The sequence below is a fragment of the Erpetoichthys calabaricus genome, chromosome 12, assembly GCF_900747795.2.
Source record: "Erpetoichthys calabaricus chromosome 12, fErpCal1.3, whole genome shotgun sequence".
NCBI classification, from domain to species: Eukaryota; Metazoa; Chordata; class Cladistia; order Polypteriformes; family Polypteridae; genus Erpetoichthys; species Erpetoichthys calabaricus.
The window spans coordinates 8,483,597-8,507,681 of record NC_041405.2 but is presented as its reverse complement, the minus strand read 5'-3'; the positions used below and the strand labels follow the sequence as shown (position 1 = coordinate 8,507,681).

The 24,085-nt window shown below is 38.0% G+C and overlaps 2 protein-coding genes across 3 annotated transcripts in view; both read left to right on the top strand.

Moving 5' to 3' along the window:
• The window catches only part of LOC114661810 (tyrosine-protein phosphatase non-receptor type substrate 1-like), a 34,485-nt gene extending 21,678 nt beyond the window's left edge, over positions 1 to 12,807 (top strand). For both annotated transcript variants that reach the window (XM_051934712.1, XM_028815013.2), the window contains one exon: positions 6,717 to 12,807. In XM_051934712.1, the coding sequence (XP_051790672.1) occupies positions 6,717 to 6,997 (281 nt within the window). In that variant the 3' untranslated portion in view covers positions 6,998 to 12,807. The remainder of the gene's footprint in view (positions 1 to 6,716) is intronic.
• Positions 12,175 to 24,085, top strand: part of LOC114662264 (tapasin-related protein-like) — a 24,028-nt gene continuing 12,117 nt past the window's right edge. The window contains exons 1-2 of the mRNA XM_051934896.1: positions 12,175 to 12,355; positions 22,710 to 23,048. Coding sequence (XP_051790856.1) covers positions 12,175 to 12,355; positions 22,710 to 23,048 — 520 coding nt within the window. The remainder of the gene's footprint in view (positions 12,356 to 22,709; positions 23,049 to 24,085) is intronic.

The window sequence follows — 24,085 nt, the reverse complement described above, 5'->3', positions numbered from 1 at the left end:
TAACAGTGGGGGGCCCCAGAGTGACACGGGCGAACGCTCCGTATTAAACGTGAGTCATCCTCACATGTGGCTGCCCAGCGGGCATGGGTTCAAAACACCGGGGGTAGGCGAGCGAAGCGAGCAGGGGGCGGAGCCCCCTCGTCTTTCAGGATATGGAAGGAATAGCCACACTGACATGGGGAAAATGTACAAAATTTACACGGGCAACATCCGGGCTCAAGATCTCAGCCCAGGATGTAGGCATAATGATTTGCCCACTTTGAGAATTTTTTAATTAAAATACATTATTTAGAAGAAAAATCTAAATTGAAATATGGTTTGCTTTTTCTCTAGAACTTTTCTGCGTGGTTTCCTTTCATTATAATGTTTCCTGAATATAATGATTAATTAATTCACGATGCTGCAACATTATTATATTTTGTAATTGGGTGCCACCTTGTTATGATCCCCATTACCAGTGCCATGGAACATTATTTTGGTTAGAACCGCGCCTTATGTCATCGATTTGACCCTTTAAATCTGGAACAAAGATTCATTCTGTATCTGTGATTTGGATAAAAACACAATCAAACGTAGTGCATATTTCCTTCTTGAATTTGTGGCTTCCAACTGCTTACTGTTTTCCTTCTGACTTCTGATTTCTGGTTAGAGATTAGGCTTTCTGGTTTTAACAACGTTTCATCTCCAGATCATTTTCAGGCAGAACTGCTGGGTTTGTTGAAATAGCAGCACTAAGAACTGACCTATCTTGGTGTGATGTTGTAATTTGTTTAAGAAAAAGAAAAGTAGAGTGGTTTTGATGTTACTTTTTTGAAAAATAAATGCATAAATCAGCCATGAATTTGATAATCCTGTTACATTTAATCACAGAAACTGGGATCAATTAACAAATGATGATCAACAGACGGTATGTGAAATAATAGGCTGATTTATTTTAATGGTTGCTTACAAGTATGGATTATGGATTGAGACAGTGGGGCCAGAGCTAGAGGGTCTCTGACTACCAGGACCCTTGATGTCCATAAACAATCTACTGCAAACTGTTTATAAATTGTACAAATGGATGGTGCTTGGAGCCTCAGTGTAGCTGCATTTACCCAAAATTACCAAAGTTCAACAGCTCCAGCTTGTAAATGGGATTCAGCAAAAGCCTGATGCGTCGAAATGATTCCACAGACAAAATATCTTCATTTTTAAAAGCTTTAATAAAAATTCAAAGTAAAACATTTCACACAAAAAAGAGGAAATTGAAATAGCAAAAATGAGGAAAGTTCTTGTTTAAGACAAGTTCTGTTTAAAGCTTATAAATCTTGTTTCTAATTGTTACAAAATCACTTCTAAACATTTCTGAACCATTTAATAACGGTCAGAAAATGTCATGGCTATCCCATTTCTATGCTGAAAATGGGTCTTTTAGGTCCCTGTGCACTGGGATGTATTCTAAATAACAACTGACTATATTAACACACTGTATCTCAGTTATAGCAAGAAAGTTCTATCTCTTAACTTACAGGGAGTGAAAGACTATACCATTGTCTATAACTATGAAAGAAAACAATATTCTATTCAGATTAAGCAAAAACTAATATGAGTTTAAGTCAAAGGTTTTTCTTTCTAAGATTGGCTCTTACACTCAGTGTCAAAGGTTATTTTTTTATTGCAATATGAAAAGGAAGTAATGAGATACAATGAATCTTATCTTATTGTGCCTTCTCAGGATAAACATTGTCTCAAAACACTATTTTTAAATTTATTTATAAATGTACACATATACAGTGTTGGAAAGCGTCCAGAGTAAGCAGTATAAGCTTGTGTCATGTGATTTCCACTAAACGTCTGTATGACTTACTAGTTTTGGCTTGTTTGTGGGAACTGAAAAGAACAACTTGTTATCAGCTATCATTATGCAATAAAATGGCACATGTCCTGATTCATCGTGTCATGATAATAAAGTGAACAGCACATCTGCCAAAATCACATTTGTTTTTCAGTTTCATTATGGAGACATGTACCAGTGCATGAAACCAAACCTGACCTGATCTGAGCTTAGGTGTATATTTATTTGATAGACTAGGGCCACATCCAAGATACCCAGGTAGACTTCAGCTTCCTGTCACTCTTTTAATCTTTTATATATATAAAAGCCAAATCCCACTGACTCGCTCATCACGAAATCTCCCGAACTATGAGGACTTGGAAATTAGAATGTAGGTTACCCTTGTCCCATAGGTGCTCGCTAAGAAACAGTTTTAAAAATTTTATGGTCCAAGTGCATTCTGTCTGTATGTCTGTCCACTTTACATGAGAGAATTACTTAACGGATTTAGATCAGGTTGTTTTCTATAATTTGCTTGAACTTTCCAGTTGATTTTGTGACTTCTCTCATCATGCTACAGTAAGTACCAGAGTTCACTTGCAGTACCGATGTATTTATTTATACAAATCCAAGAGAGTGACTGTGGGCCGAGAGCAGGGGGACGGGGGCCTTCCTCATTCACTCGCCAGCCTCTGTTCGAGTTGGTCTACGTCTTGCCATGTGTTGGAGTGCACCTTGCCTCCGCTTAGCTAGTAATACTCGTTTGTTCAGTAGACATTATCATCTAGAGATTGTTAAGGAGTAACATTTGACGGTTTTTGAGAGAGAGATCAGAGGTCCGTGTGTTTTAGAGGGTAGCTGCTGATTGCCAGAGATATCACAGTCATGTACTTTTCTCCCCACATGGGGAACACTCTCCCATCAGAGCTGAACACGATCAGATACAGTGCCAACGTCTATTGATTTTTAAAGTTTGTCCTGTTTCATTACTATGTGGGCAAAGCCACGGGGTACAGCTAGTACTGTATACTAGAAAGTTTAATAAGTGGATAGCTGGATGGGCTGATGCCAGCTGTGTGTTTAATGACAGTGATATAAAGCTTATGAAAACTGCCAGGAGATATCAAGATTCATAATTCTTTATTTGATTCTCTGAAAACACTTGTGAATCTTTGGCTGTATTTACTGCAATAGTTTTGTTATTTATTTTATTGTAGGCACACAATCAGTGCATTTATGTATGCTTTAATAACCCAATTATTCACAGAAACCTGTTTTTTAAAATGCCATAGAGTAATCAGGTTAACACAGGAAGATTTCTCCACGAGTATCTCAGTTATGTGGCCATGTAAACCCTTAACTGGGTTACAGTTAATAATTTTGTATTCTGTGTGTATCCATTGCACTCTCTTCGCCTGATTAGCTTTGCATACTCTTTCAGCAATCATAGGTGGAAGCGTCCACAAGATCAATTTCCTGAGCGATTACATTATATCTTCTCCTGGTTGTGATCATCTGCCTCAATATTTCAGAAATCGCTAAATGTATGTTGATGACTGTATCCAGCAGGGGCGCTAGCTCCCTTGTTGGAATGAGTTCTTTTTTTTAATTGCAGCGTGTTACATAGCCCAAAACTATATAGATATAATATAAAAAGGCGATACCCCTCCCTTAGTGATACGGTGGTAAGAAATCAGAGAAATAACTTTATTTCTTTAATGAAGGTTTAATAGATGAAGGAAGCCATAACAAGACATTCGAGAGTGGGGGCCCAATGTATAGAGTCTGCCATTTCCATCGCTGTGTTGGAAGGATTTTCCAGACCAGATGACGTTATCTCCCATCCGTCCGTCGCCTTCAAAGGTGTGCCGGGCAATGTTCCAAGGCTTTATACTCTTGCTTCATGTGCAGGCCCCCACTTAGGTGAATCAAGCCATTCCAAACAAAGCAATGAGAGGATACAGTTTCATGCTGACTTTGACACACAGAAATAGTATACAATGCCCATTTCGCAGTTGTCCCTGTCTTGTCTTCTAATGCTTGCCTAGCAGTTCTAAATGATGAGCCCCTGTGCTAAATCTGGCTTTGTGTTAGCTGTGCATGCAAGTCGAAAGAAAAGTAGATTTATAAAATTATATTTGTACAGAGCATAGTGACATTTTAAACATATACACTTATTACAATGATCCGAACACAGAGGGCTACACTCAGCTGCACAGTCTAGGCAGCACTGTTGGGGTAACGTGTTAAAAGTAATTTGCATCATTTAGTCCAATTATTTTTTTTAAGTAATGAGTAACCTAATGAAATACTTTTTTATTGAAGTAAAAATACCTGTACCTGCGTTATTATTATCACAGCAGCATATGGTGTAAGGCAAGAAGCACACGTATCGCTACACCACTCCTTTACAGAGCTCACTTGCACAGCCAAGCAGAAAAGAGTGTGCTGCGTGCAATCCAGTAAAAGAAACTTATAAATAAATTGTCAGTTTAGTTTTCATCCAGATATTTGCTATAGATATGTTAAAATGGTGTGGATGGGTGATGCAGTATTCATACCACAAATCAAAGGGGATGGATGTTACTTACTTCACAACACATGAAGGACTAAATATATTTATTAAAAACAAAAAAAATGATTACAGGATTAATGCTTGTTTTTGGATTCACAGCAGCCGACGATGACATTTAAGTCTTTCTCGTGGAGTTTAATGACGTTGGAGCGGGTTCCCAAAGGAGAACTCCAGATGTGTACCTGTGTATGTAAACGGAGGTTATTAAGAAATCAGGTTTCTGCCTTAACTAGATTACTCACCTTATCCCAGTTTTGTATGTGTATGTGAACGCATTCAGTGATTAATCAGCACATCAGTGCCCTCTGCTGGCATGTAAAATCACACTTCTTAAGACATGTGTGTGCCCTGCAATCAGAAAAGATTCACAGACTGACTTTGTACCTCATTGCTCAGCTTGCGTGACTCTAAAAACAGCAGTTTAGAAACTGACGTCCTGCTGTGCAAGTCATGATATTTTTGTAAAATACTCCTTTAATGCATTAAAACAGACATGTCAAACACGCGGCCCAGGTATCTGTGCAGCCCGCATGACAGATCCTAGTTAGCACTAAACTTGTACAAAATGATTAATATTATTTTTGATTGAATCATTCTGCATCTTGGGCGTTATTTATTGACTTTTCTTACTTTCCGCCTTCTGACAAAAACGCGTTTTCCCATGGCATTATGGTACTGGAAACATCATCTGCTAGTATAGTTACAGCTGCAGCGTTAGCTCCTTGATACCCTAGGTATGACACTGCACAAAACCACCATGAGCCTTGACCAAAGTTAATGAGCCACGACATCGCAACTGAAGTGTTAGGCTACTGGCTGGGATGCTGAGACTGGCCACTTGGCAGAACTGACCATCACGAGTAGTAATAGCTCACATATTTTCACGTTTTTCTGCTCTAGTTTTATGTAATTTTGTGCTAGTATTGTAACAAACAGCTGAAGATATGAAGTGGACGCGAGAAGTCGGTGAGTTGTTTATTAACAAATTTTTGTGATTTTGAGTTTGTAAAATTAGTGTAGGTCAGGGGGCTTTTTGCATATCGGCTTATTTTACAATATAAACTTTGAAGTAAACTTACTAAAGTAAAATTTGATTTTTGGAGGATTTGTTTTCCAACTTGAATTACCGAGTAATGAATTCAGTGAGCGTTTTCGTGATTTCAGTTCACACGAACAGGACTTTGTGCTGTTTACGTCACCCTACTCTTACAACGTTGAGAATGCGCCTGAGAATATCCAAATGGAGTTGATTGAACTGCAGTCAGATTCTATTTTGAAGGAAAAATACAACGAAGTTGGTGTGCCAGGCTTATATGCTTACCTGCCACCCTCGTATGTGCAGATCCATAAGTTGGCATCGAGAGTACTGTCTCTGTTCAGAAGCACTTACCTTTGTGAGTAATTGTTTTCGTTAATGAAAGCTACCAAAACCCCACATCACTCAAGACTTACCATCGAGCACCTTTTACATTTTTTAAAGTTTTCAGTATTGGAAAGAAATCTACAGTAACTTTGTATAATAGTATTTGTTACAGTGCGACCCGCTGATGCACGTATGGCAGTCGAAGCGGCCCACCAATGGTAGTGAGTTTGACAAGCCTGCATTAAAACAATGCACCTCTACTCACCACTATCCTGTAGAATATAATTGCATAGTATACGAGACACCCCAATTTTGGTTCACAGTGACATCGAGGAAACTTTTCCTATCTGTTCATTATCATTTTTTTCAGATTTTTTTCCCATCAGCCTGCGTTCTTCAAAGAACACTGTCTGTATGGATAAATCTTGTTTTTTACCCTGATAGTTTTTGCAGGGCGTTATTAATCCTGGTGAAAATTAGAAGGAACATCTGAGAAGCCAAGCAAGATGACACCTTTAATCGGAAAAACTAAACCGATTACAATATGCAAGAAGGGGCCTGAGTTGCCTCGAAACCTTGCATATTGAAATTGATTCAGTTAGCCTGTAAAAGGTATCACCTTGGTTGACCTCTCATTGCATCCATAAAGGCTAACGTGGTACAACACCCTACTACTAAAGAAGAAGTGTCTACTTAATTTGGAAAATGGGACCGTTGCAGTATTTTCATAGAAAGGGGTTTATGTGAATTCTGTTGTACAGTTGAAGTTCACAAGGTTAAAAGAGAGGTGGGTGAGCGACTAGGACAGCTTGTGAGCAACACAAGATATCTGATGGCCTACGTCATTTGTCGAATTTCCTAAACTCTTCCCCTCTCTCTTTCTCCGTTCTATTCTAGCCTCCATGTCTACTGCCACAGTAAGCTGAACATCTCTAATTAACAAACTTGTCTCTGTCTCACAGGTCATAGCCCTTCTGATGCAGACACTGAGCGAGGGCACGTCTTAAGACGCAGAAGAGCTTTAATGGATAGAGGCATCCAATTGGAGAGTCGAAAAGAAAAATCACAGAGAATGAAAGGCACAACAGATGAAGATACAGGATTCAGGAAGAGAGGCAATAATCAAAAGGGTAAAAAGGGTAAAAGGGTACAAGGCAGCGGTGAAAAGAACATAAAATCTCCAAGTGAAAAGTCAGCTGAACAACCCAGACAACAAAAAAAAGGAAAGAAAAAGCAGGCCTGAAGTCATTCCGAGGAGTTTCTATGACATTTTTGACTGCCAACTGTTGCTTTTCCATCCCTCTTAGCCATGGTGCTACCTTCTCCTTTAAAGTTCATCTGCTTACAAATGTCTCCTATTTGTCTATGAAACCTGCTGGACTTTTTGGAACATGCAAGCTCCACAATATCCAGGCTTGAGGTTGAAACCAGGAGCTGTACAGAAACAGCAGCAACATTACTCTCTGTGTCACCGTGTGCTTAGTCTGGTTTCATCTCGCATTCCAATAATGTTAAGTTATTTGGCGACTCTAAATTGACCCACTTTATGTATGCAAATTATTGTGGGCATCCTGTGATGGACTGTTACCCTGCTCAGCATTGGCTCATTATATGGGTCTGGTGCAACAAAGAGAGCCTCTGGTACATTGTAATTGAACATGAACAGAAGTCTTTGGCATGTTGGGAGAAACCGGAATATCCAGACTCAAGCAAAGAAGTTTAAAAACCAACTTCTCAGAGTCCGTATTCCAAAATAAACTATCAAGTAAACACTGGAGAATGATTGCTGAAAACATCTGAGCAATGAAATCGGAACAAGAGAGCAATCTTCTATACGTTAATCAGTAGTGGATATCAATGTCCGATAATATTCTGCATAGGGGGAATGCTCAGTTATGTATTACACTTTTTAAAGTTTTCTATCCACCCATTCTCTAAACCGCTTATCCATCCATCAATTATCCAACCCGCTATATCCGAATACAGGGTCACGGGGGTCAGCTAGAGCCAATCCCAGCCGACACAGGGTGTAAGGCAGAAACAAACCCCGGGCAGGGCGCCAGCCCACCACAAGGCACACACACACACACACACACACACACACACACATACACCAAGCATACACTAGGGACAATTTAGGATCGCCAATGCACCTAACCTGCATGTCTTTGGACTGTGGGAGGAAACTGGAGTACCCAGAGGAAACCCACGCAGACACAGGGAGAACATGCAAACTCCCGCTCGTCCAGGTCCAGTTTAACCTTTGTCTTTCCCAGTAGCCTTAACTTCAAGTAACTTATATTGGATGAATTTGGGGGGTCAACTTACCTAACATGCAGTTCGTTGGGATGTGGGCAAAAACTCAGGGAAGGCAGAGAAAATCCCTCACAGACACAGAGAGAATATGAAACCCCAGTTGCGAGAGTGCATAGGCCAGAATTTGAGTCTGATACTTTGGTGCTGAGAGACAGCAGTGCAAACCACTAAGAAACATCTCGTATTTTGTGTAGCATCATTTCACTGTAAACACTATCGCAAAGGAATTTACAACTACAGATACCACCAATGTTTGCCTATACTGTATGCCAAATTGCTTCCTATTTAAGAAGCACTTTTTTCATATGTTTACAAATGTAAAATTTAAGGAATTTCAATTGTCACACTCCACAAGTCTTGAAATCATCTTTCCGGGTAAACAAGCAATTCTCCGTTTGCAGGTGGCTGGTGAAGAGAAGGCAGTTTTATGGGAAAGCAGTTCTGCATTTATAGGTTCACCTTGCAAAAGCAGGTCTACATATACAGTAATATACCTCGAATGGCCTCTAAACTAACAGATGTTGTCTGTTAAGTAGAAGTCTGTTGAAAAAAGAGAAACAATACTGGCATTTCAGTCTTATTGTTTACACATCATGGTATGGTGGTGGGATTTCTAGCATATAAGCTGATGAAATTTGTACTGTAAACTTGACAAACCAAATGTGATGCTTGTGTTCCAGCATCAGTTTGTGACTGATACTTGAACATTATCCTGAAGAATTTGTTGATATTGGGTTGAATTCATCCGACCCTCGACTTTAACAAGGGCCCCAGTCCCTGAACTATCCACACAGCCCCACAGCATGATGGAACCTCCATCAAATTTGACAGTAGGTAGCAGGTGTTTGTGTTGGAATGCCATGTTCTTCTTCCACCATGGAAAGTGCTTTTTGTTATGACCAAATAACTCAATTTTAGTCTCATCAGTCCAAAGCACTTTATTCCAAAATGAATCTGGCTTGTCTAAATGAGTATTTGCATATAACAAGCGACTCTGTTTGTGGAGTGAGTGCAGAAAGGGCTTCTTTCTCATCACCCTGCCATACTGATGTTCTTTATGTAAATTGCACTGAATTGTAGAACGATGTACAGATACACCATCTGCAGCAAGATGTTCTTGCAGGTCTTTGCAGGTGATCTGTGGGTTGTCTGTCACCATTCTCACAATCCTGCACATATGCTGCTCCTGTATTTGTCTTGGCCTTCCAGACCTGCTGAGTTTAACAGCAACTGTGCCTGTGGCCTCCCATTTCCTGATTCCATTCCTTACAGTTACAGAAACTGACAGTTTAAACCTCTGAGATGGCTTTTTGTAGCCTTCCCCTAAACCAGGAGACTCAACAATCTTTGTTTTCAGATCTTTTGAGAGTTGCTTTGAGGATCCCATGCTGTCACTCTTCAGAGGAGAGTCAAAGGGAAGGAAGCACAACTTGCAATTGACCACCTTAAATACCTTTATATCTCAGGATTGGACACTCCTGACTATGAAGTTCAAGGCTTAACGAGCTCATCCAACGAATTTGGTGTTGTAAGTAATCAGCATTGAGCAGTGACAGGCATTCAAATCAGCACAATGACAAGGGGACCCACATTTGTGCACAGCCAGTTTTTCACATTTGATTTAATTTCATACAACTAAATACTGTGTCACTAAAAATCTTTGTTCGGAAAACACTGCAGTATTCATAAGATGTTCCTAGGAAATGAAAGACATACCACTGTTATCTTCTTTGGTTGAAAGGAGAGTCAATTATTATGCAGGCTGAGAGGGGTTCCCAAACGTTTTCATATGACTGTATTTATGTACTTGAAATTATTGTATATACCAATATGATTTCCCTGAAACTGTTTTTTTAAAGATAAATGTGTCTTAAATTGGTAGCAATATAGTATTTTTATACAGGCAGGTCTTGGGTTAAGGCAATTCTTCAGAAATGAAGGAACACAAAAAATTCACAAATATTTTTTTTTAAACTGAATTTCAAAAATGTACCATCTGGTGACTTCTGTTTATTACCTAAGAATAGTGCAAATAAGTCCCGACATGGATGAATAAGCAGTTGTCATTACCAGTTAGGAATTCTACTGCACACTACTGCTTTTGTCACCATTTTTAATAAATGTATTCATTTGTGTGCATGTGTGGCACCTCACAATAAGCTCAGTTACAGCATAATTTGGTTTGTTAATGGCTTGGCTGAGTGGCTAAATATACGTACAACCCATGCTGCCTAAAGGGGTTTACTGTAGCCATTGGGAGGAGGACGTGACACTCTTAGTGATCCCTCAGCAAAGACAGCACATCTCAGTTGAAGATCAGTCATTATGTAGCTTTTCAGATGACTTGCTGTGCCATCATTAATTCATTTACAAACCTTTGAGATACTTCTTTAAATTAAGTAGTAAAGCATTATGCATTTTTGCCCATATTTCCATTAACAAACTGTCATCAGTGCCAGTTCTGACTTACATAGAATATCAGGTTACAAATGTCCATAACACTTTGGGCACCTGTATTTTATATAATTTTATTTCATATATTTTTTCAGTCCTCGAATAGTCAGCTGTCCACAGACGAGAGACTTAGACAGTCCTCTAGCAGATGCTGCACTTGTCTGTCCTTACCGTGGGTCCTACTTGTTACATGTATTTGGCAAACCACACCATAATGGTTGCTTGCACACATTTCAGTAACTTCTCCATTCTAGGTCTATGCCCTGGTGGTGGAATGATGTAATTGTCATGCAAATAAATATTGACAAATGGTAAAAAGCAAAACAATTAATAACATTGCAACTCAAAATAACAGAAAATGAATAAATAACAGTATAAAAAGGACAAAATGAGAACAGCTAGTGTGCTAAGAAGACATGTCTTCTTGGCAGCATAACTGAGTCAGTCTACTGTATAATAGAGCATACTCAGCACGTACACATGGGGCAAATTTAGAATTGCTAGTTGTGGTGCTTAAACCACCACCTTAGAATGTCATTTTTTGATATCCTTGGCTGGTATGGTATAATTCCTTAAGAGACCCATGTCAAAAGAATGATGTTATATTGCTTATGACGGTATACTTCAGTCAAAGACTTCCTACTGTTCAAAATGTTAATTTATGTAATAAAATGGTACAGAGCAGAGGAAATGTGTGCAAGGCTGGAGCATATGCTGCGCAAACAGTGCAAGTCGGCAATCCACCGAAATCTTCTGGCTTGTGGTAAGATAGAAATCTTCTTAAACTATGTTAGGATGTATAATCTTCCCCTTCAGAAACCACAACTGAACCTCATCCTGTTGTCTCCATTACTATTTTCACAATGGTAAAAAGATTAATCTCTTTTATCAGGAAGCACTACAGCTTAATCAGATGTTCCTGATTCTTCTTCATTGAGAGTTGCAGCAAACCAGGGGTTCTTCACCTGGGGTGTGAGATGGCATTTCAGGGGGTGTGACAAAAGGAAGGTTGTGACGCAATTTGCCAGTGAGGTGGGTTGTCTGACTTTGTCATGCTGCAATCGGTGTCTTGCAGTGTGCCGTCATTTGTAGGTCATGTATTAGTTACAGCTTCTGTTCTATGATATGTAAAGAATCGAGCATTGCACGTGCAGATGTCATCTGCCAATGAACTGCTGTAATGCGTGTTCTCGCGTATTCCTTGCTGTTTGTAAAGGCAAATGACCTTGTTTTAAGAGAATGGAATTTGGACCTTGCAATGATCCATAGAGAAGGCCGAGGTTGAGTATTGATTTCTTTGTAAGCCCCAATCATGAAACATCACTGATATCAAGGTTTTGATGACACTGATGTGGTATAATCTGTAAACAACTAGCAGGCGATGTTTTATTTGCTGATAGTTAGAGCATGATTGACTTAATGATCTTCTCTCATTTCTAAGTTAGAATCTATTAAGAGAAAGAGTAATGGGCATGGCTCACTGATTAGAAACGCCAACACCTCTTGCAAAAACCCAGAAGGTTCTAAGGATTTCCACAAAGGGTTGGAATTTGTTGTTGTTGAAGAAAGATATGTCTGACCTTTTATTACTCACTTTTACCCCCATCTTCCACCACTCATGCTGACTGACCTTCTACAGAAGAGAGCACCATGACCAGCTGCATCACTGTCTGGATGGCTAGACTCCAGAAGAAAATAGTGAGGACAGCTGAAAAGATCATTGGAATCTCTTCCCCCTCCATTATGGACATGTACACCACACCACCAGTATTGTGGAGGACCCGACGCACCCCTCACATAAACTATTTACCCTCCTGCCATCTAGACAAAGGTACTAGAATGTGTAACAGTTTCTTCCCTCAAGCCATACGACTCCTAAACACTCAGGGACTTGACTGACGAAACACATACACCTTCTCACTCAATGAGATCATGTCTTTATATTTGCTATTATATGGTTACCTCCTTCCTACGTCCAGTGTCATGTTTATGTGTTCCTTCTACTGATATATTGTCACATTTTGGCACATCCTGCTAATTTCTTCAACCATAGATATCATATCATGTGTACTGGCGGGTGCTGCACTGTCTTTGTTTGTACCACTGTCCATCTTTGCACTGTCCTCCAGTGTTTGCACTGGCCTGCACACGTGTACTTTATGTTGTTATGTGTAGTCCTGTGTTTTATGCAGCACCGTAGCCCTGGTTGAATGTTGTTTCATTTCTCTTTACACTGCATTAACTGTATATGGCTGAAGTAACAATAAAAGATCCTTGACTTGACTTGAAAGCTATAAAATTATTTATTCGGAAAGCAAAACCTTTCCAAATTTCGATGTGTGAGTATGTACGGGAGGCGTAAGTAAGGTTTTTCTGCCTGGAAGGTGTGAAACAGAACAAAATAATGAGAATAATAATGTCAGACAAACAAAAAGCACAAAAGCATGTATAACAAGAATTATCTAAAAGTATAATAATAAAATGGAAATATGTACAAAGTATAAACTAATTGGAATTGTACTTAATTATCAGTTACAATTTCACAGTATATGGTGTCAGTCATTGAGACATTGTGTCACTGTCTGTTAAGATATCTTCTAGACCAGCTCAGTACCATTCAACACAAAAGGAATAAGACCACCTCGGCCATTTGGTGACTCATTACAGAGTCTGATTGCTGTGATAGAAATGACCTTGCAACATAACTGCCTCAGTGTGTAACTTCTTGTAAGTACTGAGCATCATTGTCCAGAATCGTCAGCAGCTTCCCAAGCGCCTGTCTGTTCTACCACTTATCTAGTGAGTGGGTCTAGCATGACTCCCAAGACTCAACTGACCTTTATTCAATTGCAGACCAATTGGCAGTCAATTGATTCCATTTCAAGATGTTGGCACATCATAGTGTAAACCACAGTGTCACCCAAGTAATGAAAATTCTTCTTCTTTCAGTTGCTCCCGTTAGGGGTTGCTACAGCGGATCATCTTCTTCCTTATCTTTCTGTCCTCTGCATCTTGCTCTGTTACACCCATCACCTGCATGTCCTCCCTCACCACATCCATAAACCTCCTCTTAGGCCTTCCTCTTTTCCTCTTCCCTGGCAGCTCTATCCTTAGCATCCTTCTCTCATTATACCCCTCATCTCTCCTCTGCACATGTCCAAACCAACGCAATCTCGCCTCTCTGACTTTGCCTCCTAACAGTCCAACCTGAGCTGACCCTCTAATGTCCTCATTTCTAATCCTGTCCATCCTTGTCACACCCAGTGCAAATCTTAGCACCTTTAACTTTGCTACCTCCAGCTCTGTCTCCTGTGCTACCGTCTCCAAACCATATAACATAGCTCCAAGTAATGGAAATTAAAACTGAATATATGGAGCAGTGGTGTCATTAGGGGGTGGCTTCTGGAGCTTTAGCCCCTGATTTTTGAGATACCCTCCCAACACCCCTTCATCCCCCAACACCCCTTCATCCCATTATGTATTCTAACACTTGTCCAATAGCCCAAGAGCAAACCCCTTCTCCACCTTTCCAAGTAACATATTTGTAGCACTACTGGTATTACCAGGGGGTCAGGGGGGGATTGGGGTTAAGGGCCCAATAATTACTGAAGCTAACAATGCCCCTGATATGGAGATAAGCTTAATCAGCAGTGCCAGATCTACCTGAAACACCTTTCTAAAAGTACTTTCCTGGTATTTGCTACCCAAATGAAAAAGAAAACCTGCAACATCATTCAGCTACAAAATGCACAAGGGAAATTTGTATTTATGTCAAGATCTTCCAGACAGATAACAGGGTTATACCTTAAATGTCTAATGTATTTCTAATCAGCTGAGGTTATTGAAATGCAACCCTTACAAACAAATGGAAGACCTGAATGGGGTCATGAGTCATGCTGAGCCTGCCGAGTCCCCACTCCACTAGATGAAGTCCCGGGCCTACAATTTGCTTTCTTCCAATGGTAGCTTGCAGTCAGGAGTCACACAGTTGTTTTTTAGTTTATCTATTTTAATAACAACTGTATACTTATCAGTATCAATAAAATGACATAAAACCTCCGGATCTATAACCACTTCCTGCCTTTTTACCCGACCCCAGCTATGCACACTACAAGGACAGTCTCTGTCATGCTGTCAGAGGCAAACGATGTTATGAATTTTATCAGAAAAGTGGCCCATATTTCAAAATAACCAAGCCAAGTTTGATAACCACAAGTCTGTCCTAGGCTGCAACTAAGTCGCAGACTGAAACAATAAAAGAAATGCAGCACAGTTAATAGTAAGGACATGAGGAAATTTTGTACAGCAATGCTGGCGTTTATTTTTGATATCTTTTCTTGGGTGACTATGAATTTTATCTCGTTGCCGGAGTGAAATCAAACACCACACACCCTCAGGTGAAAAAAAAAAACTCTAGCAATGTTAAGGGTACTGAGCTGCAAAATGGAGACATGCATTAAAAAAAGGTCAAAGTATAGAAATAGTTTCTACATATTATATACTAAAACTAGGATTATCAGACCTGCGAACCCAAAGGAGGATACAGAAGGTCATTAAGGAGGACAAAGGAGAACGCGTCCCGTTCTATTCACTAAACACGATGTGAGTTGTGTGTTACAATGAAAACTTTAAAAGGAACTAATCTGATAGGTCAAAAAACGAGTCATCAAGACTAAAAGTTACAGTGTAACTATGTAGTTTCATATTTTTCAGACGAGGCGACTTTTCACAGAACATTATGGTTCCCGACAACACATTTATGGTACTCCGGACAAGAAACGTTCTTAAAATTGCTCTCTGTAAGAAGAACTCCTCTGACAGAGTCAACAGACAGTATATTTCTTTCTTTTGTTCTCATTGTTTTGATCAAGGAAAACGCTCTTTTAACGTTAGCATTGAGCCCAGGGAATATATGATAGCGTGCGATTTCAGCTAATAACACGGTCAAGTCAATGATTGGTGAATGCCAGACATTTTCACCTTTTTAGGCAATGCCTGCTGGACGGAGGACACAACGTCGAAAAGGAGGACATATCCTCTATCTGCCAGACGTCTGGTAACACTAATTAAAACCCGAAACCTGAAAAATGAAATGGGGAAGTCAAAAAACAAGTTTAACAAGCTGAGACCAAAATTAATGAAACATAGGAAATGTAGAAATTACAGCAAGCCCAGGAAGGACCCGAGAAGTGTTTACTGGGACATCCCTGAAATATTTCCCAGGTGAGGATTAAAAGCTCCTTCCAGCCAGGATAGTACTGAAGTTACGTTTGGCCAAAGGGAAGACAAAAGTTTAACAGAGAGATAAGAAAATACAAAAGGAGAGCGTAGGGAGCAAGGATTATAATTCATTATCCTAATCTTACGAAAAATTGCAGCATTTTTATTTTGGTTTTAATATTTTTGACATCTTCCACCATTTTATGGACTTTTATCATGGATGCCACCACGCTTTTTACAGTCGCTATGGCTGTTGGTCACCATGTGAACCACGTCATCATGGCAGTCATGCTGTATACGATGCTGTAGCTTCCAAGCCTTCCGAACCATTTGGATTAAGCACAAATCTCTTTGGTGAAGATGTGCAAATTATTTAGTTAGGGAAAGGAATATTTAGCTGTGATTAGGTTGTTTTTTTTGTTGTTTGACATTTTATATAACTATTGCCTGTCTTTTAAAGTACCATTTTGCTTATGTGCTTATTTGGATTGTCATCTCCTGGTCAAAAGCCTTTCTTTGCTCTTTCTACGACTAACCAAATGACACTTTGCTTGTAACAGGAGATGTGCTTGTGAAGTACTGCAGGAGGAAATAGATCTGAGCCATTCCTTGTGTTAGTCGGGAATTTAATCTTTATAAGCAGATTTAGAAGGACAATAGTGCTTGATGCTTTCACTTAATTCTTGTGCTGGTGTTCTGCTACTCCTCTTATTTTTATGACTGTGGCCCCTCGAGAGCAGTCAGATGCATTGATAGCCAGAGCACAGACAACTCCAGGGTGCCCACTATTTTGCTACACAGGAGACCAGTTAACCTGCAAGTAAGAATTTCACTCTACTCTCTACACGTTACAGTAGTGACTATAGAAACCTATAATAATTGACATTTTCTAACAGGAATTAACAGTAAATTGCTGTAAAGTTCATTATATGGAACTTTGTCCAGCAATAATTGAGCCCAAGTATAATATGACACCGAAAAATCTCTGACTCCTAAAATCTGCACTATTTTTTCCCTAAGGGCTAAAACTAGATGGGACAATTATATTAGAAAGTGTAAAAGGAGGCGGTGATCTCAAGACGCTGGTCGTCAGGTTATTCTATACTGCATGAGTAATTTCGGCTGGTGTTGAAAATAATTAAGTGTTTACTCTCATTCACTTTACGTCATGAAGACACTCCCGTTTGCACATTTGTATTTCAAACACTTCAGTTTCAGTTTCAGCCTCTTTAAAAAGCAAACACTGAATAGTTGTCCCCGGTATCTGCCAAGTTGCCTATTTTCACTGTAATACTGGATTTTGTCACCTCTGTTCTAACTGCTGTGGAATATAAAAAAGATGAAAAATCTGAAAAAAGGGATTATATTACTTTTTCTACTACCAGGTAGGCTTGCTTTTATCTGTTTCTTAGTTACATTGTTCTTTGCATTGGGGTAACTGCTATGAAAAACTAAATGAGGCTTGCATCTGATTTAGTTTGTAAATACTGCAGACATCTAAATGAAGTTTTCCGGCTATCAATTTTTTATTAGAAAAATAAGCAGTAAAATAACTAACATACTGTGGTGGGCTGGCGCCCTGCCCGGGGTTTGTTTCCCTCCTTGCACCCTGTGTTGGCTGGGACTGGCTACAGCCGACCCCCATGAACCTGTAGTTAGGATATAGTGGGTTGGATAATGGATGGATGGATAACTAACATATCTAATGGAACACAAACAAAAATAAAGAACTCCCATACAACAAGCACATTCCTGCGAAAGAAAGAAAGAAAGAAAGAAAGAAAGAAAGAAAGAAAGAAAGAAAGAAAGAAAGAAAGAAAGAAAGAAAGAAAGAAAGAAAGAAAGAAAGAAAGAAAGAAGTGTCGTGGCGAAAAATCTTCACCAGAAGGCTTTTTACCTGAAATAAATTCTATTAGGAGTCTCAGGATAGGCAAACAGAGTTTACAGTTTTATTGCAATAAAATAAGCATAAAAATAATAAAAAATAACAAGGACTCAACCCAATATGGCCAAATTGAGCTGAGCCTCAAACGATTCAAAATCCAAAACTTATATATCATTTTCTTATCACTCTGTCCTTGCTCAATTAGCTCATTCTGCACCTAGCTTTACTGTCCATTGTTTTCTCTAGGTTTCTGTTCTGCTTATTTTGATTGGTCTAAAGCTGGACAGAAGGCTTCCTCTTACCATCTTTTGGCTTTTCTGATGTCATTTCCTATTTTCTTTGATCTCGCTCAAATGAGCTCTTTTGCTCATCCCCTCTGACTCCCCACAACTCCTGTCCGGCCAAACCTTGGGTTTCCATGGGAACTCTTATTATCTCTTTATTTTCCTATTGTTGGCCCCCTCCTGGTATGTTACTTTCTATGCTGTTTTTTCTCTAACTGGCCAAGGCTTCAATTCCATATATGGATTTCCTTTATCTTTCCAAATTTTTGTATTAGTGGCCTGAAGCTTAAACTTTAATTAAAATTGAACTATAGCATGTGCCTTTATTTAATCATTTGCGTGGCATGCTTGATTTTAATTTCAGTATGTAGGTTAAATTCTAGTATTACTAATTTTTCTAAATCTATACATATTAATAAAAGGCAAAGCCCTTACTGACTCACTGACTGACTGACTGACTGACTCATCACTAATTCTCAAACTTCCCGTGTAGGTGGAAGGCTGAAATTTGGCAGGCTCATTCCTTACAGCTTACTTACAAAAGTTAGGCAGGTTTCATTTCGAAATTCTACGCGTAATGGTCATAACTGGAACATGTTTTTTGTCCATATACTCTAATGGAGGAGGCGGAGTCACGTATCGCGTCATCACGTAAACTATATATGTGAATGTATGTCTATATTTATATCTATATATATATATATATATGTAGATATGTAAATTTGTATATGTATATATATATATGTATATGTGGATGTGTATATGTATATATATATATATATATATGTAGATATGTGTATATGTAGATATGTATATATATATGTATATATGTTTATGTATATATATATAGTTACATAACCTCTTTAACACACTACTCCGCTGCGAAGCGTGGGTATTTTGCTATATGTAGATATCTGTATATGTAGATATGTATATATATGTATATATGTATATGTATATATATATGTTTACATAACCTCTTCAACACACTACTTCTCCGCTGCGAAGCGTGGGTATTTTGCTATATATATATATATATATATATATATATATATATATGACAGCAACACTCATAACAATGACAACACAATTACATATATATATATATGTGTCAATCTATCTATGTATGTATGTCTAGATATATATATATATATATATATATATATATATATATATATATATATATATATATATATATATATATATGTAGATATGTATATATACGTGTATATATATGTAGATGTGTATATATGTAGATATGTAAATATTTATGTATATATATGTGTCTGTGTTTGTATATATATATATATATATATATGTATATATATATATATATATATATATATATATATATATATATATATATATATATATATATATATATATGTGTGTGTGTGTGTGTGTATGTATATGTGTGTGTTTATGTATGTGTGTATATATATATGTTGATATGTGTATATATATATGTATGTATATATATGTGGATGTGTATATGTATATATATATATATGTAGATATGTGTATATGTAGATATGTATATATATGTATATGTATATATATGTTTATGTGTGTGTGTGTGTATATTATATATATAAAAGACAGCAACACTCATAACAATGACAACACAATTACATTGACAATCATATTACGTTATTTTTAAAATGTTTCCTTTTTTTTTCATAACCTCTTTAACACACTACTTCTCCGCTGCGAAGCGCGGGTATTTTGCTAGTATATATATATATAGAACATATTTTGTCATTTTCCTTGCATTACTTCACCTGACCTTGGCAGCAATGCCTTTTTGCCATCTTTGCTGATTCAATATTTCAGCTGGCCCCTTTTAGCTTCCTATCTCTGACACAGGTGTTCTCAACCTTCTTATCTTTATCTGTTCTTTTCCCACACTAGCAATTCTACTGTAAGCTTAAAAAATAATGCGAAATGACTGATTTTTACTTAACTATTTACTTGACCTATCTTATTTCCTCAACATTCTTATTTATGGTTAATCTAATGTTTTAGAAGCTTTTAATTACTTTTTATGGCTCTTTATGTTAATTTGCTATTTTTATGCTAATATAAAAAAATTTCCTTCTACAAAAGAAAGAAAGAAAGAAAGAAAGAAAGAAAGAAAGAAAGAAAGAAAGAAAGAAAGAAAGAAAGAAAGAAAGAAAGAAAGAAAGAAAGAGAAGAGTTCAGTAGTTTTCTCACCATAGCCATCCAGTTTATTCACCAAACATGTTCTTGCTGATCTCTTGTCAATAGCGGCAGTGGATGAACTATCAATTTGTGACACAGAGATTCCCAAAAGGGCTAATTTGCTTTCAGATGCCATTATTCATGAGTCTACTATCCATCTGTTGATCTTCTGAACCCACTTCAGCCATGATGATGTGAGGATCCAGATCAGCAATAGCAGACATAAGGCAGGAAGCTCTCCGAGACGACAGAAAAGTCCAGTATACTGCAAGTCAGTAACTCATACCAGACAGTTTTGGAATGGCTGTTTAACAATGGCACATGTTTGAGATGTTTGAGGAAAATGAATTCACACAGATAGAAAATGTGCCTGGGATCAGATTCAGGTTATTGGAGCTGCAAGGAAGCGGTGGTAATCAGTACCCAACTGTGCTACCTATGCATGTTCCTTTTAATTATTGTAATAAATATGAAAATGTAAATAAAGTTTGGTGATGTGGTAAAAAAAAATTGCTATTTAGTTAAGCTCATATTCTGTTTCAAAACATCAAAAAAGTTGATTTTAGCATGGTGTCTATATGTGTGTGTCTGTGGAAAATCAAAATAGATTTTTGACCTCATGAAGTTACTATTTTTGTCAGAGAATTATACGTTTTTTTAGTTGAGTAGAGTTCCTGGGAGGAAGCATCCTAGCAATATGGAACATTTTAGAAACAGTGGCTTCCACAATATTCAACCAGTCTTTTTCAAACCCGTTATATTGTGTTTGTCTTATCACAGGCCTGTTGTTTTTGATCCAGGACTTATCTCCATATCCTTCAAAAACAGACTGACCTGTGTCTGACAATAACTGCCATAGAAATTGTTTTATTTAAATGAGATTTGTTTTAGTCTGCTCTGTTTACTCATGGGCCCAAGACTATCGATATGAAATAGTTTTTCACAAGTAGTTTATTTAAATAAACATTGTGGAAGGAAGGATGATAATTCTGACAAATTCGATGGCATTTATTTGGATGGTGCAAAAACTTGTAATAGTCAAAAGACAACCTAACCTTAAAAATAAAAATATTACATGCTAGGGCAGCTCTTCTCAAACTGTAACAAAAAAGAGGGCACGAAGATGTGAAAAAAAGAAAACAAGAATCGAAAATATGAAAAATACAAAACAAATTAACTTAAACTACATTCTGATACTAGAAAAATAAATATAGAGTTAGATAAATGTCAATAAAAGTTAAGTTGGTATAATAAAATATGCATCTATGATATATCATTAATTAAAAAAGAACAAATTGGTATTAGTTGGCTCCTTTCAAAAAAACGTTAGGGGAGCGCGATTAAAACTGTTATGAAAACTCGGGTCGCAGATACTTAAAGGTTGAGAAACGCTGTGCTAGGGAGTTTGCCCCCTGCTTGCTTCACTCACCAACCCATCCGGCCTGCACTACGCGCCAGCCACTTTGCGTCTCTGCCACTTGCATTGTGAAGAGGGGAGCTGAACACACCCCAAGGAGTCACGGTCGCTGTTCCAAAACCCCCTCTTAAATGGTGATACAATGGGAAACAAATACAGTTTTTTTTACCTCGATCAGCTGCTGGCTTGCTGCTGCTGCTGCCGTGCTGTGTGATCTTCATCTTGCATGGCGCTTCAAACATTTAAAAGCCTGTACAGCAACCATCTTACTCTTTGTCTTTTATTTCCGGCCCCGGACCTGGTTAAATCTCTTGGCACAAAGTCTCGTCTCGCTGGACTTGTGTTCTTGATATTTTTTAGTTTATAATTTAAAAACGGAATAAGAATCTGAAAATCTAACAACATCACATTAAAGTTCGATAAATTCTGAAAAGAATGATACCAAACATATATGTGCAGGTTTTAAAATAAGCCCGATTTAAAGCATGACATAAAAACGTCACATTAAAAACGGTGCACAAAATTGTTGCACTTTTAGGCTTAGGATTTTATATATAGAGAGTAGATATAAATTAACGTAAAAACTATGCTTCAATTCACAGGGTGGTACGTGGGTTACTACTGTTGGATATTTATCTGTGATGATCAAGGAGTATAAATGCCCATTATTTTTCTTCCTTCACAAAGCTCTTTTCCTAATAGTGTTTTATAATCTATAAATGCCAGCATTAACTTGTGGTGCTGTAACCCCTGTCCACGTCTGGTTCCAGCTCCACAACCCTGAAACTGATTAAGTATGTGATGGAAGGAGCTAAAACTGAAGCTTCAAGTACAAGAACTAGTCTTTCATAAACTGCATACTCTGGATAACATATAACAGATGCTGTTACTTTGTTAAATAATCTAATGTGAATGTACAAAGCAGTTTTACGTGTTTAAAATACTTTTTACAAAAGGCACAAAGTAATTAAGTGGTCTGACCAAATCCAAGAGAATCTGCCTTATTTAAACTTGTGGAGAAAGTCTGAGATTGGCTTTGTGTGGCTGTCATTTAAAGCTGATAAGTCTTTTTATATTTTAAAAGTGGCAAAGCTGTTTGGAATATTGTGATGGATTTGTTTGTAATAATTTTTTTCCTCATGCTGCTCAATCCGTGATCATGACCTGTCTATTTAAGCTGCAGCACCCCAATTCCAAGTGTATGCTCCTCAGCCTGAAGTCAGGGTACATCTCCACTCTGAGGTTGTGCTACCCTGTGCTTTCACTCTGTCAGCCCCAGAACAAGGCCTGAAGTACATCATTATAACTTGGAGACGAGGTGAGGCAGAGCTGGTACAGTATAAAGACAGGAAGGCGAAAATCACCAGCAAGGCAAAGCTGTTTGAACATGAGCTGCAAAATGGAAATGCCTCTCTGCTGATTCCAGACGTCACCATTGAGGATGAAGGAGACTATGAGTGTGAAGTGTATGAGACTCCAGTCCTGAAGAAGAAGGATGTGCAGCTTAAAGTTACCGGTAAGAGGCTTGTACTTTAGCAAGGCCTCATGATTTTGTTGACCTGTGTTTACTGATAATACATGTATATGTATGGCATCACAATAATAAAACATTCTTCACTTGAGTTGGCAGATGGCATGAGAATGACCAGAAATGACACTAGTTGCTTAATGATAAAGTCCATTGTCATTTGAATTTAAGACAACAGTCCATTTAATCCATTGCGAGACCTGCTTAGTCCAGTTCTGTCCTGATACAAACTCAAAAAGAGAGAACAAGTAAATTTTATGAAGACAAGGAGATGTAAAACAAAGTCAAAGGACAAGCTAAATTCAATAATAAGTGAGATAAAAAAATGTTTATCAAATCAAGACACTAACCAAGAAATCTGAAATCCTAATAATTACCCCTTTTCACGAAAATTGGAAATTATACATTGATGGGTAAACCTGTTAGTAAGCCAGCAACGTATTGTGTTTGTCCTCCCTCTCACTTTTCACTTCCAGTAATTGATGTTAGCAGTGTGAGAAGTATTGCTGAAGAGTAATACACAGCAAAAGCATCAAGACTGTACAAAGGTTATACAGTGTTCATGGAGGAAGTCCTAGGTAAGTTTATTGACTTTCGTATGATAACAGCTTCAGCCAACTTATTTTCACATTTAATGTTTGCTCATACTATTTTAGCAGATGTCAGTTTATTGTAATATATATTAAATCATACCCTGGGGCCTTCTCATATACAAGATAACAGATAGGTAATAAACAGGAAAATTCCAAGATTTGTACAGACATTTGGAGTAATCTGCTATCTGCCACACACCTCTGACCTCAACTCGATCCTCAAGATTATAAACCTATCTGTTAATCAGTACTGTAACTGAGATGAACGTGGCAGATGGGGACAAAACACTCCAAGCAACGGGATAGTGCAAAGTAATTAGTGCTTTTATTACAAACCAACCAAAAAACAAACGTTCCAAAAAAGTGCAGTGCTTACACTGCAAAAAATGAAATCTTAACAAGCCAGATAATCTTGAAAAGAAATAATAGATC